This window comes from Hirundo rustica, chromosome 2, assembly GCF_015227805.2.
Source record: "Hirundo rustica isolate bHirRus1 chromosome 2, bHirRus1.pri.v3, whole genome shotgun sequence".
NCBI classification, from domain to species: domain Eukaryota; kingdom Metazoa; phylum Chordata; class Aves; order Passeriformes; family Hirundinidae; genus Hirundo; species Hirundo rustica.
The window spans coordinates 22,914,276-22,931,815 of record NC_053451.1 but is presented as its reverse complement, the minus strand read 5'-3'; the positions used below and the strand labels follow the sequence as shown (position 1 = coordinate 22,931,815).

General features: G+C 43.6%; 1 protein-coding gene across 1 annotated transcript; it reads left to right on the top strand.

Moving 5' to 3' along the window:
• Nucleotides 1–4,596: 4,596 nt before the first annotated feature.
• LOC120747837 (cell surface glycoprotein CD200 receptor 1-B-like) lies at nucleotides 4,597–16,211 on the top strand. The gene is made up of 5 exons (XM_040053881.1): nucleotides 4,597–4,735; nucleotides 5,937–6,242; nucleotides 6,976–7,230; nucleotides 7,994–8,093; nucleotides 16,154–16,211. Exons 1-5 carry the CDS (start codon nucleotides 4,597–4,599, stop codon nucleotides 16,209–16,211), a joined length of 858 nt encoding a protein of 285 aa, XP_039909815.1.
• The last annotated feature ends 1,329 nt before the right edge of the window (nucleotides 16,212–17,540 follow it).

The window sequence follows — 17,540 nt, the reverse complement described above, 5'->3', positions numbered from 1 at the left end:
GGAGCTGCTTCCTTCTTGCTGGAACTTCCTCTCACAGTCTTGCCATCCAACAATTCATGCAGCCGTTGTGTCATAGCATCAGTAGATTCTCCATCCCATCTTTTCATGTTTTCTCCACAATCACGCAGGAAGGACCACAGCTTAGCCCGTGGGATGCCTTTTCCCTCTCTATCTAGGGAATGTTTGCGTGTGGTGCCAGAGCCCCTAACTTGTACTGCAGAGATCTGGAGAATGTCCTCCTTGAGTTCTTTGTGATTCTCCTCTATCTTGTCTTCTAATTCCCTCATACGCGTTTCCAGAGCTGCAATTCTTGCATGTGTTGGACCATGCACAGCATCTGCATATGTTCGGAGCTTCTTTGCCATATCAAGCACGGTCTCCTCTGTCTCATCCCGCTTCATTATTGCTAAAGCAGAGGAGTATTCTTGTGGCCCAAGTCGTACAAGTTTTCTCCATATCACAGGTGTACATGGTACCAAGTCGGGGTTCCTAGTGTTTAGGTCATCTGAGAAGACAATCTCCGCCACTGCCATTTCCCTCAAGCGCTGGATCCCTTGTTCAATGGTTTTCCACTGGGTTTGCTGCATATAGAGATCGTCGGCACACAGATATCTTTGTGCCACACTTCCCAGGACCCGTTCCCAGAGACTGCAAGGACTAGCCTCCCTCATCATTTCTTGGTCAATAACTGGATCATGTGATAGGGATCCAAGATGTCTTGCTTCAGTGCCATCCAGTATTGTGGCCTCGCCTGCAGCATCCCAAAGACGGACTAACCAACTAATTATAGATTCATCAGGTCGTTGAGTATAATCCTTTCTTAGGCCACGAAGGTCCTTCAGGGAAAAGGACTCAATAGTATCTCCGGATCTTGTAGCAGTTGGTCGGGCTCCTGATCTTGTAGCAGTTGGTCGGGCTCCTGATGTTGTAGCAGCTGGTTGGACTCCCGATCTTGTGCCAGTTGATTTGGCTTCCGATTTTGTATCAGTTGGTTCGGCTTCTGACTGTGTATCATCAGTTGCTTCAGCTTCTGATTGTGTGTCAGGTGGTTTGACTCCTGACTGGGTGTCAGGAGGCATTGAGGATCCTTCACCTGAATCATCGTCTACTGGTCGATCGGTTTTGTCCGTGTGCTTCTTTCCCTTCTTTACTGCAGCAACTGCCGGTGTCTTAGCCTCACTGTCTGGTTTAGCTGCAGCCTGAGTGACTGATTTATCTCCCTGCTCCCTTGCCTCTATCTGCTGCCCTACAGTGTTTAGCAGTGTGTGACTCATTCTAGAAAAGCTATAAACCATATAGAGGAAGCTCACCAGGTGAAATACCAGGAAGGTGGTGTCTTTAACATTCAGGAGACCCTGAACATTCTCCAAAAGTGATGTAACTGAATCAAAAGAGAAGATGAAAAAAAGAGGCTGAAGAACCTCATCCCCTACTCTTCCTCTAACAAACTGGGTGCAATTATTGATAAATCCCCAAAACATGCTGCTGGAACTAGGATGCAGGGTAGGACGAAAAAACCATAAACTGAACATACCCAGAACAAACTCCATTATCTTTATAATCTTCTTGTAAACCATAATCACCGAACCCAGCAAAATAACTATTCTAATTTGTGCATCCCTAGTGTAAAAGCTGTATGTTAGGGACAATATTGGAGCTATTTCTGGGTAGGAAAACAAACCTAGGGACCAGAAAGGTATTAAGACCTCAAAAAAGCCTAGGGAACAGAAATGCAGAAAAGACTCCATTCTAAGAGACATTAGGACTTCAAGAAGCAACATGGCCACTGACTGTTTAATCCCCACCCAAAGGACAACCAAAAAAATGCAGTAAATAATAATCAATACAAGTTTTTTCCACTCTCTTGAGCCCGCAGTGGGCGCCAGTTTGGGGTATGTCCTGGTTTGGAGACAAATTTGGGGGAAAACCCCGGTATAGGATCCCTCTGGGAAGCAAACCCAAGTGGCCCCTCCCTCCAACCAGTCCGAAAAAAACCCCCTCTTTGGAGAAAAGTGGAAAAAACTATTTTACTAAACAAATAAAGTGCATACAAGTATAAAGAATGAATAATATGAAGCAATAAAACCTCTCTTTCTGAAGTGAGATGGCAAATTGAGAAAGTCCTTGCCGTGGGTGTAGCTCGGCTCTCTCTCAGTGCCTCTCCTCAGTCCCAGTCTCTCCGGCGCTGCTGGAAAATGCCGAGGTCCAGGCCCCGGTGGGCTGCAGGTGCAGCCCCCAGTGCTCCCCTGGGTTTTCAGTCTAGAGCAGGTTTAAACAGTTCCAAGAAAAAGGGAAAAAAAATAGTCCAGGGAACTTCTCTGCCTTAGCTAGCTGAAACTAACTAAAAGCAAAAGAAATCTCTGTCCTGCAGTCTCTCCAAGCCTCCGCCAAACACCCCGTCCGCAGAAGAATGTGGAGGAGTCAGGCAGTTTTCTCAAAACAAACTCCGCGCTTCTCCTTGCTCTTAGAACCAGTCTTAAAGGCACAGGACTCAACATACAGCACAAACAGAACAGACGATTGGGGATACAGGCATCATAAAGTTACCCTATGACACCGTGCAACCACATTTCACACAGCCACATAAATACATAAATCTGCTCTGATGGTAGTTGTAGGGGGAGAGTTCTGTTCTTAGAACTGTGAAATAGTCATCATCTCTTTGCAGCTTGGTGGCTTCAGAGTGTGGAGAGGCAAATATTTCTCTGATAAAATTAAATTCAGTATGTTAATTTCCAGGGAGGTTCATCTTACATCTAGGAAAGCTGTCCTTGCTGGTATAAGGCAGGAGTCTTAATCACATGGAAAGATGGACAGTAGTAGTTTAGGGAAAGGCTTCTAGGGATCTTGCATAAATTAAGGCCCTCTTCTGTCCCTCTACAAAATCCCACAGCTCAATGTTCACTTTTGTGTATATGTGGGGGAATATAGGACCAGAATATATTGAGAAACAAAACAGCAGTAAAAAAAAAAAAAAAAAAAAAAAAAAAAAAAAAAAAAAAAAAAAAAGCAGCCTTGGCCTAACTAGGTGTACTGTTGTCAGAGGAAAAGAGCCGTAATATAAATGTACATCATACCTATCTACCCTCCCCCCCTGTAGGTGAGAAGTGATTGCCCGTGCCTTTTAGAGAAAATGTCTTTGTCTATTACATATGTGGGGAAGGACAGAGTGGGCAGAATTTTTTTCAAGAGATTTTGCTTTTAATATGTTGAACACCCTTTAAGTGGTTAACTAAAAATATACTTCCCCTAATTCCCAATGATAAAATTCTTACTGTGAGCATTGAAAATTTTATGTTGTTTGAAATAGGTGTTTGTTTGAAATAAACAGTTAGAGTTGTTAGGCTACAAACTGAGCTTTAGCTGAACTATATAAATATGTTGTGTAAATCAAAGATGGATTGTAGTGAAACTAGGAGATAATAATCTGAATATTCATGATAGTTATGAAAGGTAAACCTAGGAGCTTAAATATTACTTTAGTATTAAAAACAAGAGTGGCCAGCCCGTAGATTGGGTGCTGGAGTGTGTCCAGGGCAGGGCAGTGAAGCTGGTGAAGGATCTGGAGAGTAAGTCCTGTGAGGAGTGGCTGAGGGAGCTGGGTTTGTTTATCCTGGAGAAGAAAACACTCAGGGGTGACCTTATCACACTCTTTAACTATGTGAAAGGAGGTCATAGCCAGGTGGGGATTAGCCTCTTGTCCCGGGCAACAAGCCAGAGGACAAGAAGACATAGCCTCAAGCTGTGCCACGGGAGGTTCAGGTTGGACATCATGAGGAATTTCTTCACAGAAAGGGTGATCAGACATTGAATTGGACTGTCCAGGGAGGTGGTGGAGTCACTGTCCCTGGAGGTGTTGAAGAAACCACTGGACATGGTAGTCAGTACTATGACATAGCTGACAAGGTGATTGGTCACAGGTTGGACTTGATGATATTGGAGGTCTTTTCCAGCCTAATTGTTTCTATGATTCTGTGCTATGAACTGTAACAGCCATATTACAACAAGGACTATGGGGCCGACCCAAACCCCCGCAGAGACCAACCTAGGAGGATGTGAAGATGATCGTGTAGCAACCACTTGGTAATGGAACAGAGAGCCAGTGAAGAGTGAGAAGATCCCAGACCCTAATATTGCTGTGGGTCCAGACTGGCATGTGAGGGATGGGGAATCAGATTGTAAGGGTATAAATACCCAGAGGTGTCTTTGTTCCTGTCCTCTCTTTTGAAATCCCTAGCTTGAGCTGCCAGATGTCATAAGTGATCTTGTGCCAATAATCCTGCCAAATGTAGATGAGAGCCTTGTGTTAAAATTTTTGTTAACAGCAAGATCCAAGCCAAACATGAAAAATCACACCAGTTAGGCTTTGTTCAAGCTCTGCAGTAGGCTTTGTCTTCTCACAATAACACTGGGGACAGCATGTCAGAAGGCCACTGGGCAGAGAGCAAATACAAATACCACTTCCTCTCTGCTCACCAATTCTCATCAGAGAAAGCCTTATGCTAAGAAGAAGAACCAGCTCTTCGTAACCGCACTGTGGGGCTCTCAGGAGCAGTGGAAGAGCAGTGACTCTGGCTTCAGGGTCACTGGCAGGAGATGCTGGGGAACTCTCAGCAAGACGGAGCGTGCAAGAAGTCCTTCTCACCCACAAAAGCAAGAGTTACTTTGAAAGTTGTTGGAAAGAGCACTTGCACCATTGTCCTTCTCACCATCGCTGCAGTCACAGGAGCTACAGGTACTTCTGATGGTACTTTGCCACCACCTCTCTCTTAAGGGCAGAGGAGGAAAAGGCGGGGTATCAGAGTGATATGTACTCTTCTTTGGGAAAGAAAAGTCTGGTAGAAGGGAATTTTACAAATTGCTGAAGGGACTTTTGGATGGAAAACCAATAACTTGCAAATCAGAACATTTCTAGCTGCAAACAGATCTTTTCAGTTTTTCAGTTGTCAAGCAAGGAGGTGCTGAACTTGGACTTTTTGATGCTTTGATGAAAACTAGTAATGATTTTGTTGGGGTGTAATATTTTTTATTAAAAATATGATTGATGGGTGATCTTATGATCAGTGTGATCACCCTAAGCTCTGCTCTTAGGTCTCAGTGACCTGTCCTGACAAGTGAAGTAAAATGAGATTTTAAGACACTAGGTTCAGAATTAAAGTTTCAATAAGACTTAAGAATTAAAGTTTCAATAAGACTTAGAAGAGCAAATTCCCAAAACATGGGATCTGAGAATGCAGCTATAATCCTTTCCCTCCTTAATCTACATTAATTATGCAAATTCCTGGTTGTTTTTCTGTTTGCTATTGTTAGAACAGGTGGAAGAGGTCACAAAGCAATGACTTTGTGTCTCTTGAGGATCTCTGCATCTAACAGCAAACAGGAATGGGTTTTCTCTACAGTGAAATGCCCTGGACTCCTCAACTATTTCATCTGTCACCACTATAATCAGGGAAATTGGCTCCTAGAAGCTCTGGAGCATCAGGGCAGAAATTTCCACCTGTGCTTGACTCCATTAAAAGGGTGGTTTATGTCTAGAACAAAAGTTGGGTGAATGTTTTCACACTCATTCTTCTGCTGTACTGGGCAGTGATGCTGAGGGAAAAAGCAGCCTGAGAGATCTCTACAGAGAGATGGGATCTGCAGCTCATCCAGACTCTGCTTGCCAGTCATGCTCTTTACCCCCTGGCCCAGGGAGAGGATCTTACAGAAGGAGGGAGTGAAAACAAGGCTCAGTGTATGTGAACACAGCCATGAAACTGGAGATGTATTCCTGCCTAAGTAGAAAATCACATCTCTTGGGCTGGCACAGACAGGGCCTTATGCTGGCATGTCCCAGTGGAGACATTTCTCTGTGAACTACAGACCAGACCTCCAAGGCCACGTGTGCCATCCCTGGGCATCATCTCACATGTTCTTCTCATTCTTTCTCTCCTCAGGGAACAACATAGTGACCACAGCAGGTAACAGCTCAGTTCTCACCTGCCTTATCAAAGGACAAATAAGTAGGCTAACATGGACAATCACCCCCAAGGTTGGAGGCCCTTGCACCTTGGTATACAGGACTGATACGAACATGACACACAGAGCAAACTGCAGTGACAACATAAACTGGAAGTTCAGAGCAGATCTGGCTCCTGCCCTTGAGATACAGCAAGTGGGAATAGCCCAGGAGGGAAATTACAGCTGCGAAGTGGCATCAACAGATGGGAATTTCCGCATGACGTACCATCTGACTGTGCTGGGTAATGCACTCCTTGCTCCTTTTACAGTTATCCAAAGGACCACGTCTGTGCTCCTCTCCCCATGCAGCAGGGGAAGTGTGCAGTAAGAAGTGGAGCTTTTTCTTTTTTCTTTTTTTTTTCTTAAGTGAAGGAGAGTAGATTTAGATTAGATATTTGAAAGAAATTCTGTACTGTGAGGGTAAAGAGACCCTGGAAAAGGTCACCCGGGGAAGGTATGGATGCTCCATCCCTTGAAATGTTAAAGGATTAGGTGGATGGGTCTCTGAGCAGCCTGGGGGGGTGGAAGGTGCCCCTGCCCATGGCAGTGAGGTCGTAAGTAGAGTATCTTTGAGGTCCCTTAAAATTCCCTTAACCGAAGCCATTCTGTAATTCTTGCTGGGATAAACTCATGCATTTCATTGATAGTAGCTGCCATATCCCTTCTCCTTATTTTCCAAAACTCTCTTTCCTCTGTTTCCTTTCCCACTAGTTAGAAATGACAGGTGTGAAGTGACTTCCCATGTACACACAGAGGTCATGAATGGCTGTGGTAAGGCTCAACTGGGTGGAGGAGGAATGTGCAAAAGGGAAAAAGAGAGCTGTTCTTTGTCTCTTGTGCTTTGGGTGGGATGGGATGCCACCTCCAAACTTATTCTCCCCTTTTCACTGGGTTCATTTTGGGTGGAGAAGAAGAAGAGCCCAGCCCAGCTGTGCCAAACTAACTCCGTGCGTCTCCCTTGCCGGTGCTTTGCAGCCCCGCCGAGGCTGAGCGTGTACTGCGATGAGCAGGGCAGCCCTGTGTGCGAGGCAGCGGCGGGGAAGCCGCCGGCTCAGCTCTCGTGGGTCCCAGGGAGCAGCTCCAGTGCGGAGGAGCGGTGCCACGACAACGGGACAGTGACTGTTCTCAGCAAGTTCACAGCGTGTAGCACCCATGGAACCAATGTGACCACGTGCATGGTGTCCCACGCAGCTGGGAACTGGAGCCAGGCCATAGCCTGCTGTCCCCCAGGTGAGCTTCCCTTTGTGTGTTCGTGTTCAGGGCCCTGTTCAGCCCTCTGCTCTTGCATGAAGCAAACATGAGTGGCTCTGGGAGGATTGCAGCAGGAAATATGCAGCTGAGTTTCCAGTAAGAAATTTGCTGGGAGGGGGAAGGATAAAGACAAGGGCTATCAGAACTGTCATGCCTTTTCTGAAATTGTAGGAGAGGAGATGGATACAGTGGATTTGCCATCTGCCTCCAGGGCTGAATGGAAAGGTGGGATTAATTCAAAAGGTCATGACACACAAAGCTGTCAATGGTACGATCAGCCAGATCTATGTATTGTAATCCAGTGGTGCCATTACGTGTTGCTCATTTTTTGGTTCCACATAGGTTGTGACAGGAAGACTGAAGGCTGTCTTACAGCTTCCCAAGGCTAGATGGTGGGTGAAGGCTTTAGGGGGTGAAGCTGTGTGCAGCCATAGGTAATTGACTGAAACACTCAGCTGGAATCAAATCAGAGCTGAGATTTACTGGGGTGCACATGCAAGGCCTGCAGCAGTGCTGCAGGCAGGAGCGGCCATATAGCAAAAGGCAAGCTTCCTCCATCAAGGACATGGGGGGGATGTTGTTTCTTCCCAGTTGTGTGTCTGGTACTGTATTCCAGTTGCCTTAGATCATCCTCTGAAGTACAGCACACAGAAAGCATTGTCCAGGAGATGCCATCCTGACAGAGGCATAACGAAAACAGCTTCTGTGAGATGTATCTAAAAGAGTATCTGTTTCTCTTTAGAGAAGAGTGCATACTTTCTTCACTGTTTCATCAGCCTCATCGGCCTCACGAGTCTCCTCTTCTTAATGGGTGCTTTTCAGCTCTACACTTTCTTTAATAGGTATGCATGGGACACAATACACACAAACCCCTTTGGCCAGTCCAGAGAAGCTTAGAGGGACTTCTGGTACTAATTCATGTCATGCACGGTCACCTCAGTCTGTCACAAACCCACCAGTCCTGCACATTTTCATGCAGGTTTGTCTAAGGACTAGAACAGCTCAGTTGGGGTGGAGGGGGAGGGAGGGGAGTCCATACCTTACTCTTCCTGCTACCATAAATCATTCAGAAGAAAAAATACAAAGGCAATGGTTAGGGGTTTTCCACCTGATGGAGGGATCTGAATAAAGATTGCCAGGCTATGAAGATTAAAGAAGCAGCAAAATGCCCATCTGAACTCAGAGCCAGACTTCTGGTCTCTTTTGTGCTAGTTAAAGAAAGCCAGAGAAGGCAGGGTCAGTATAGAAAGGCAGGAAGTATTGCATGAGAGCTGAACAGTCTGCTGCTGTTTTTAACTGCTGGGGATTTTTGGTGCCTTGGCTGATCAGTCTGTCTAAGCTGGCCTCTCTGGCACAAGGTGCAGTCACTGCCCCCAGTTCCTCTGCAAACACCACAGAGGCAGAGCTAACTACTGTCTTTGAGTCATGCTTTAGCTCCACTCTTTGCCAGGGCTCTTGGCAGCTCTCCTTTGGGTGCTGGCTGGAGCATGGCTAGCTCTGGTTATGCTCATGTGAGACCACAGACATGAAGCCTTATGGTATTGTGTTTCTCTGACAAATAAAAGGGAGGAATCCTGGTTTTACACTCTTAGAAACCAAAATTGCATTCCCACAACAGCCTTACCCTCATGCTTACAGTGTTGGTGCCTTGTTTCCTAGGACAAGGTGAAACTGGTGCAAACCAAGACAGCTTCCACCTGCAAAGGTGTCTGGGCTTGAGCAGAGATGAAAGAAAGTCCTGTTATGTGTCAGTGATGTGGCCTGCAGCAAGAACTCAGCAGTACCAGAGCTCTCAGAAGAAGGAAGCAACCATCTACAGTGCAGCCAGTGTAATTGTGCAGAAACACAGCGTGCAAGCTGGATCCTCCCCAGCCCTGTCAGCTCTATCTTCCATCCTCTCTCTAGTGCAAGTACAGGTGCTGTTATCATGCATACAAGTATCAGTCTTTTTGTAAAAGGTCAAATCTAACATATATGCAATTGGAAATTAACTCATGTTGTATAAAATTGAGGTCATTCCATGTCAGGTACATTGTATCCTACTATTTAAGTAGGACGTCTTCTATGATAAAATAAATCAAGAAAAAATGTTGGTGTGTAATAATTGAGCAGCAGCCTTCCCAGGACGATCACACAGGACTGAAGATAAATTTAAGCAACTCTCATTTTTGCTATAAAAATTCTGAAGTGTTTCATCACCACCACCACCACCAAAAAAAACACAAAAAACCCCAAAAAACCCCCACAAACCCCCCAAAAACCAAAACTAAAATGAAAAACACCAAAAAAAAACACCAAAACCAAAACAACATAAAACCCAAAAAACACGTACCAAAAAAAAAACCAAACAAAAACCCACAAACTCAAAACTTTCTGAGCTTGAGCAGTTATTCTGTATTCCTGTACTAAATGAAGCACAGAAATTATTCCAGTCCTGAGATCTAAGGCTCGCACTAATTTTTCTCTTTGCATTAAATCCAGAAAGCCCACAGAACACAGCTTTTGTATGTTAATTTCTTTAAACAGATCTTACTGGTTCTGTCACAAGGGAGCCCTTGAGTTTAATTTTTCATCTGATGACATGCTGCCATTGCTAAGCCTCTGAACCATGGAAGAATACTTGTCTAAGGCTGAGTTAGTTTTCATGACAAGTGCAAAGAGGAGGACAGGGCAGCGACCAGAGAAGTCCAAGCTGGAACACAACCTAGATCTTTGTTGCTCCTTCACTGCTTCTGCCCAGGCCTGACCTAATCTCTCAGGCTTAGTGAGCCTCATTTCACATCTGAATCAGCTACTGAAGGAGTCAGGGCCAAAAACCATCTAAACATCAGTGATCAATCATTCCTGCTTTTCAGTCTCAGTACAGTTACATATGCAGTAGTTATCCAGCTTTATTCCTCAGAGGAAATGCTGTGTTGCTGCACTCCCTCTCCTGTGCAGCTTTTCTACCATTGCCCTGCTTCCTCTCACCCTTTCCTGGTGCAGCCAATAAACTGGTGTAAATCCCTGCCTGATGAGGTTTCTGCAGGACACCAGCAGGATGCAGACAATGATTCTGCAGGCACAGCACCACGAAACTGCTCCTTTCATGTTTACAGACCCAGCTCCATTCTGTCCATCTGTTGACACATGGAGCTGTTTGGTCACAGCAGAGTCTGCATTCTGCAGAGCTGACCCACAATGTGAATGCACCCAGAGATAAGAGCTAGAAGAATAAACAATTCAGAAGCTAAAAAAAAATACTGCTAATTCTTTATGGTAACCTATCTGCCTAGAGGCCAGCAAGCAGAAAACCACAGGGGCTTTACTGATACTTGTAGCTGTCCTGGTGTCTGAGTTTCCACAGTTCTCATCAGCTGCGTGCCTGCAATTTATGCTCAGCTCCATCTCCTCTCTGCAGCAGCTGAGCAGCTCTGAGCACCTGCCCCTGCAAACCTTCTCTGAGGTTCAGATGCTCAGAGCTTCTCCGCTCGCAGGCTCACGCTGGGGTCAGACTGACCTCAAAGCCGCAGCCCTGCTGGGCTCTCACGGGGTGTGTTACCTACAAAGAGACCACACAGAGAGGATCGTCTTCCTTCCCTCCCTTCACAGGAAAGAGCCAGGACAAGTCACCAGGACACGTCACAGTTTCAGAGATACCAACAAAGGTGTGACCTAGGTCAGCCGCAGCCACCAGTGTCCCAGGTGTTCAGGACACCTGCTTTGTGAGTTCCACTTACTGTGTTTCTTATCTTTTCTCCAGATTGGTCAAGTCTCCAGCCAGAAAGAAAAAAAATCTCATAGCTTTTGTTACAGTTTCCATTCAAATAGGCCAGGATCTCTCTTTCCTCCAGGAGGGTAAAAGAGAACAGATTCACATACCGGAGTCCACAAGAGTTCTGCAACCAGCCCTACTCTTTGTTCTGTTTACTGTCAAAGCCATCCCAAATCCTTCTGCAGGAAGGAGAATACAGCAACATGAGCATTCTGGAGTCAGAGTTTCAGCACAGGCTCCTGGGCAACTCTCAGAGCAGATAAGAGCATGTCTCACTCCTCTCACTGAGCACCGGCCTTCTTGGTGGTGTGTTCGGTACACGAGGACGACAAATTTGGTTGGAATGTGCTAGATTGAGTTTATAGCCACGACTGCTGTTCAGCTGTTTTTCAGTATGCAGCACACCCTGGGAAACATTTGGCATTATGGCATTTGTCTTCCCAAGCCACTGTTATGCTTGATGGATCTCTGCTTTCCTGGAGGTGGCTGAACACCTGCCTGCCAATAAAAGGTAGTGAATGAATTCCTTGTTTTGCTTTCCTACACATGCAACTTCTTTCTTTTACTATTAAACTGTCTTCTTCTCAACCCCCAAATTTTCTCATTTTTACCCTTCCAATTCTCTGCTCAATCCCAACTGGGGAAGTAGCTAATAAGCAAGTGGCTGTCAGGGGCTTAGTTGCTGGCAAGGGTTAAATCACAACAGAAAAAAAAAAATTGCATGCACTTTTTGTGGTAGTTGTCTTTTTGGTTTGTTTTTTTTGTACATATACCAGTATTCAACTATTGTCTTCCTCAGAAAAGCCCCAAACAAAATAAAACAAAAAACTAAATCCAAACAAACAAAAAAATAGCCAAAACCCCCTAATACCAACTAAAGGAAAAAGGTTCTGACAAATTCAGTGTTGTTGGCAAGAGTGATGCCCCTTGCTGTTTCTTATTATGAAAATACTATAACTGAAACTGCTCAGAGCAATGTGCATCAAACTGAGCTCTTTACTGACACGTAAAGTTGAGGACAGGAGGTTGTTCTGGAGCAGACTGCAGATCCAAGTGGCTGCTTGGGCCCCCTGCCCAGTGAGACACAGGCCAAGTCACATGCCTTCAACAAGGCACGCCAGATTTGGATATCATCCAGAAAAACAAAAGCATTTTCTGAGGAAGACAAGGAGCACATTTTAAGTGAGAGAAATTGTGCACTCCAGAAAATAAACTGTTTACTTCTGTGAGGGTTTTTTTGGTATTTCATGCTGTCACTGCAGCACTCTCACTGGGGATAACAGGGGGTTCAGCAGTGACTGTGTAACCAAGGCAGAGACTGAACTTGCTCTGTGCATCAGGGAGAGCAGGGAATGTTGTGTGCCTTGACCTAAAGACTTTTGGCATGATCTCTTACAACCTTCCTATGGACAAGCTGGAAAAGTAAGGGTGACATAAGTGCACAGTGACATTGATGTACAACTGCAGAGCTGGAAATACCTTTATGATGGATGTTGAATTTCTGAATGCCTCACTTTGCTTAGACCAAAAATGCCTTAGAATTAAATATTCAGATTAAACATTTAGAAAGACCTTTAAGTCTTCCCTGAAGTCTAACAAGAATAAAAAAAATGCACCAAAAAAAAAAAAAAAAAAAAAAAAAAAAAAAAAAAAAAATTCCCCACCACGAATCAAGTGCTGTTTTGGCTCAGATTAAACTCTCTGTCTGCCCTTAAAGATAAGTGTTGTTATTGGTCTGACACGTAAGACAGAGATTAAAGAATAGATAGCATATTTTAGAACTGTTACCTTAGTTTTACATGTAAAAAATACATGAGAAAGAACATTGGTAAGTCTGTGTAGTCTTATGCACCAAGATATGAATAACCAGATAAAAAAATATCTGGAGGCATATCAGTAAATGCATTCCCATGCAAATATAAGAAAAATAGCATTTTCAGTGCACTTTTGAAGCAGAGAAAAGGTTGGAGGTGAAAAGAAGAACATTTCTCCCCCACATTCACCCAGTTCCTAATTGTTCTGTATGTCAATTCATGATGTAGCAGCAAAGCACGGTACTCATGTAGCACTTGGCACTGGTGAATGCTGGTGAATTACACTCTATGTTACAGTCATTCCTAATAATGCTCTGAAGAATTGTACAGCCTGAGACTTGAAACAAATGAAATTGCCATGTAAATCTAGAATCTTGGAGTTTATTTTAATTGGACCTTTGCTTTCGTTTCCTCTTCAAGCCTAGCCTTTACCTCACCCTTATTTGCAGAAATGAAATAAACATATTGTAGTGACTCTAGTGAGTGAGATTCCACAGGAAAACAAACCCAGCACAATGGAAGGCACTCAGCTGATTTGAATCAGTTGAGCTTTTTACACACTATCAGGACACACCTCATTAACAAGTGGACTTGTACTGAACACTCCATTCAACTTTGAGTCCAAGCAAATTGGTACACCCAGGAGCCATCACTAGTCTGCGTCAAAATTTCCCAAGTGCCACAGAGAAGTTCCTTTGGTCCTTCCCTGCTAGGGCCCTTCAGGCTGAGTTTGAAGCAGTAACATCATCACTGCACGCGGGGGTGTCCAGCCAGAGCATGAGAGAAAATAAAGCGGGAACAACACTTTTAGCAGCTTCTTTCTACAAACCCAGCCACAGGTTTCATTCCTCTCAAGGACAGCGAGGCTCAGCATTGCAGCCTGGACACCACAGGATCACAAACAGACTTTGGAGCTTTGCCCATTCACAGATAATCCATTCTTGAACTCTCTTGGAGGAGGAGAGAGAGCACACCTCAGAGCAGGAGAAGACGCTACTGCTCCAAGTTCCAGCATGATATCTATGTCAAGCAAGTGAAAGGCTATCTCCAGATCTTCTAATAAAGCTGTTTTCCCTGCAGTTTCTTTTCTCCTACAGACACAGTTTGCCTCAGCTGCAGGTCATTCCAGTGAAGGCCCAGCCTCAGATGGTCAAAATAACAAAGTCCCTTGTTAATTCTTTCTGCATAGTCTTTCCCTGTGGTTTGTGTACACTGCCACTTTGTGACTAATTACTGACTGTAAAATAATGCACATATGCTGTGCAACGTTTGTGCCTTTTACCGCTTCTAACTGCCTAATTTTCAAATCTTTAATAATGTGCATTTAACATATGACCTTCTGTGCTATTTTTTTCCTATCATCTTCTTGATGTAGTATGTTCCCACTAATGGTACAAAGTGAACAAGTAGGTGGAGCTTCTTGTGAGAAAACAAGCCATTACTTCTAACTTTCCATTACCAAAACAGAGATCAGTAAGTTTCAAGTCTTCCTCTGCCACTCATGCTTATTTTCAAGGCAGAAAATCTGTGACCACAGGTTCTTTAATTTTTACTCAGTGTATCTGTCCATTGGAGGTTTATGAAAAATCCACCCCATGTTTTCAGTGTCTGGACTCTCCAGAGAGCTCCTCTCTATCTATCCTAAGTTACCTTATTAGGTAAGCACCTCTTAATTTTCAGTGTGTTTACTCACACAATAGCATTTCTAATATGCATAAGATTATAATTATAAAATTATATGCGATTACCTGCTCAATAGAAAACAGGATGTCTGAAATCTAAACAAATCTGCTGAATTTAGGTTAGGCTACAGAGTGTCACATCTTAATCCAGGGATCCTTTTCTTTCATGCAGTGAGCCTGATGGAAGTCATAGCAGTGGCTTTGGGACCTTCTGCTAAGTGAAATTGTCACTTTGGAAAGGGTTTAGATTAAAAAGGAGAGGCTAAAAAGCTTTAATCCGGAAAAGAACACCTTGAAACATGAGTAGGAGGAAAAGCCTTTTAGTCTGGTGAAACTATACCATGTTTTTTTTCACAAGTAGGCTTTATGCAAGTCCTGTGCAGAATCATGAGTGAGTGCTTGTAGATAGGGTGGGTACAGGTATCTCTTAAGAATGTGCAACAGTTCCCATTATAAAAATCTGTTTTCCTCAGTTTATAATATTATCAAATGTTATGGGTTTGGGCTGGAATTGTCTGTGGTAAATATCTGCCTCAGCCTGATTTTTTTTTTTTTTTTCATTTACTTTTTCATTTAGATTAATAATTCAATAACTTTTAACTCATACCAGAAAATGTGGATAATCTTTCATTTGAAAACCTGCAGCTGTGATGTATTTGAGATTCGGTGGTTAATGTTTTGTAGTGCTTGACTTTCTGTTAGTGCTGAGTCCCCATAAAGGCTTACCCAGAATTAATCAGGGCAAAAAGACTTCATAAGTGTATAATTCATATATGAAATGCAGTATTCACTGAATCCTTCTTCCCAAAGAAGACAGTCAGGTATGTTCCTTTCTTCCCAAAGGAACATCCAGAGAATGAAAGCACAGGTGTAGTCAAGTGCTACTATAAGATTTTATACCCAGATATGTGAGTATACACACATACCCTAGGAGTCTTGGCAAAATTAATTATATAATTTTGAAACAGAGGGATTTCAAAAGACAGGAAGATATCTGTAAAAATTAAAATTCAAGCCAATTCTAATCCTTTAAGTGGGAGGGAAAAAAAAAAAAACCAAAAAACCAAAAACAACAACAACAACCAAAAAAAACCAACAGCAAAACAACAACTCCCTAGGTGAGTAACAGGACAGAGAACAAGTTCCCAAGTCAGGGGGATCTAGGATTGCTAGACTGGTCATGAGCCTCTAGGGTTCAGAGAAATAGTCCCACAGAAGTATCTCAAGAAGAAACCTATAACCATGACTGTCAAACCAAATCCCAAATACTCACAAAGAGCAGCAGGGAAACTGAGGAAGAGTGACAAACAAGGGTTCCCATTTAGTCCATATGCCACATGCAGAATGAGCTTGCCTTAGGAACTTGCATATAAAGTCTGTTCCTTGTAGGTCACATAAGCCTGAAAGAGAAGTCTGTGATCCAGAAAGAAGAGAAGCATGAAGAGCTGGGAAAAAACAGTGTCTTACTTCACCTGCCCTGTCGGGGTGTGTAGCTGTCCTGGGAGCCTGTGGCACCGAGATCCTTGGGTTCCACTTTGCAGAGGTGTTCCACATAGAGACACTCTTCTCAAAAAATGGGTCAAAACCAGCAGAGCCAGTGGTTGAAGCAGAAAGTCATGAACCAGCCTTTTTTTTCTGCTTTTTGCCTCTAGCTGTGACAACACCATGACCAGGGGCAACTACTTCGAGCTGGCTCCTTCAAGCCATTGATGAGAAAGAGCACCGCACAGTTTCATTACCGGAATTACATGTGTCCAAAGTCCATGTGAAAGCCCTCATTTCATTAAATATTTGGTATCTCCTGTCTGGGAGGCCTCAAATCTGTCAGTAAGTGTGCCCCTTGAGAAGGGAGACATTGTAAGGATGCTTTTTCTACAGAGAAATTCTATGGTTGTTCTTCTGGGTCATAAATGAATCAAATCGTTCTTTGGAAATAAGCAGGTGCTATAGATAGGTTTATTTCCATTTTATTTTTTCCTGCACCATTGATCCACATGAAGTTGCAACCACTGTTGGGATTTTTCACAGAAGGCATAATATGTCTGCATTGATGAAGACCTCTTTGGTTTGGGTTTTGGGGTTTTTTTTGTTGTTGTTTTTCTTTTTTTTTTTGGTCTGCCCTGACATACCAAGCTCTTTTCTTATGACCAGAATAATGACCAAATCAATGACTAGATACAGCAAGAGACAGGGACAAACCTGTTCTGGTCTGATTTTGGAGGTTTTGACATTCCCCGTGCCCCAGACATTTCTTACGCTCTTTCCCTCACAGCCACTCTCTCGTCAGTAGCACATCTGAAGAACACAGGCAAAGGTAAGATTTCCACCTAATACAGTCAGTAGTTTGACTGTTAGTTAAAAGAAGCTTCTGTGCAGCCTCATCCTTGTTTTATTAAATATTTGAGAAATTATAAACATACTAAGAGGTACCACCTAGGCATGCAGATTTATATGTGTACCTGTGTAGGCAGTAGAGTTTCTAAGCAGTGTAAACTCTGTTTTTAAAAAAGTGGGGTTTTTTAAAGTTTCTTGAAAAAAAAAGACAGTGTGGTGTGTAAATCAGCCATCAGAGCAAAGAGAGAATTTTCTTTTTGCACTGAGAAGCAGCACAGTAAGCACTTTACAAAACTAGATTGGGGCTGCTATTAGCTCTTTTGTGGTAATGCAACTGCATGACTGAAAGCCACAAAAAATGTTGTAGCAGAAAGCTACACTGCCCTGAATATATATTTTAAGTTATCATGAAGATCAATTCTGCAGGGTGAAAGTGGTCTTGCTGCAGCAAAATGGTGCTTGGTTATTATAAATTGGAGTGCTGATAATGTATCTAAGCAAGCAACTCTCTACCACTGAGATAAGTCAGGTAATTGTTTTAGTATTTTGGAGATGGGGAGCAAAGGACAGAAACCTGACAGGATAGCCTGTCAGGCCTGCCAATATTTGCCAGAAGGGACAGGAGCAACTTCCAATAATACAGGGTTTTTCCAGCACAGCTTCTCACTTAGGCAAGTATCCAATGGACAAATAGGCCTGACAGGT

Coding starts and splice junctions, on each gene's coding strand:
- LOC120747837 (XM_040053881.1), top strand. CDS start 4,597: ATGCTGGGGAACTCTCAGCAAGACGGAGCGTGCAAGAAGTCCTTCTCA. Junction 4,736..5,936: donor TGCAGTCACAGGAGCTACAG/GTACTTCTGATG, acceptor TTCTCTCCTCAG/GGAACAACATAGTGACCACA. Junction 7,231..7,993: donor CATAGCCTGCTGTCCCCCAG/GTGAGCTTCCCT, acceptor GTTTCTCTTTAG/AGAAGAGTGCATACTTTCTT.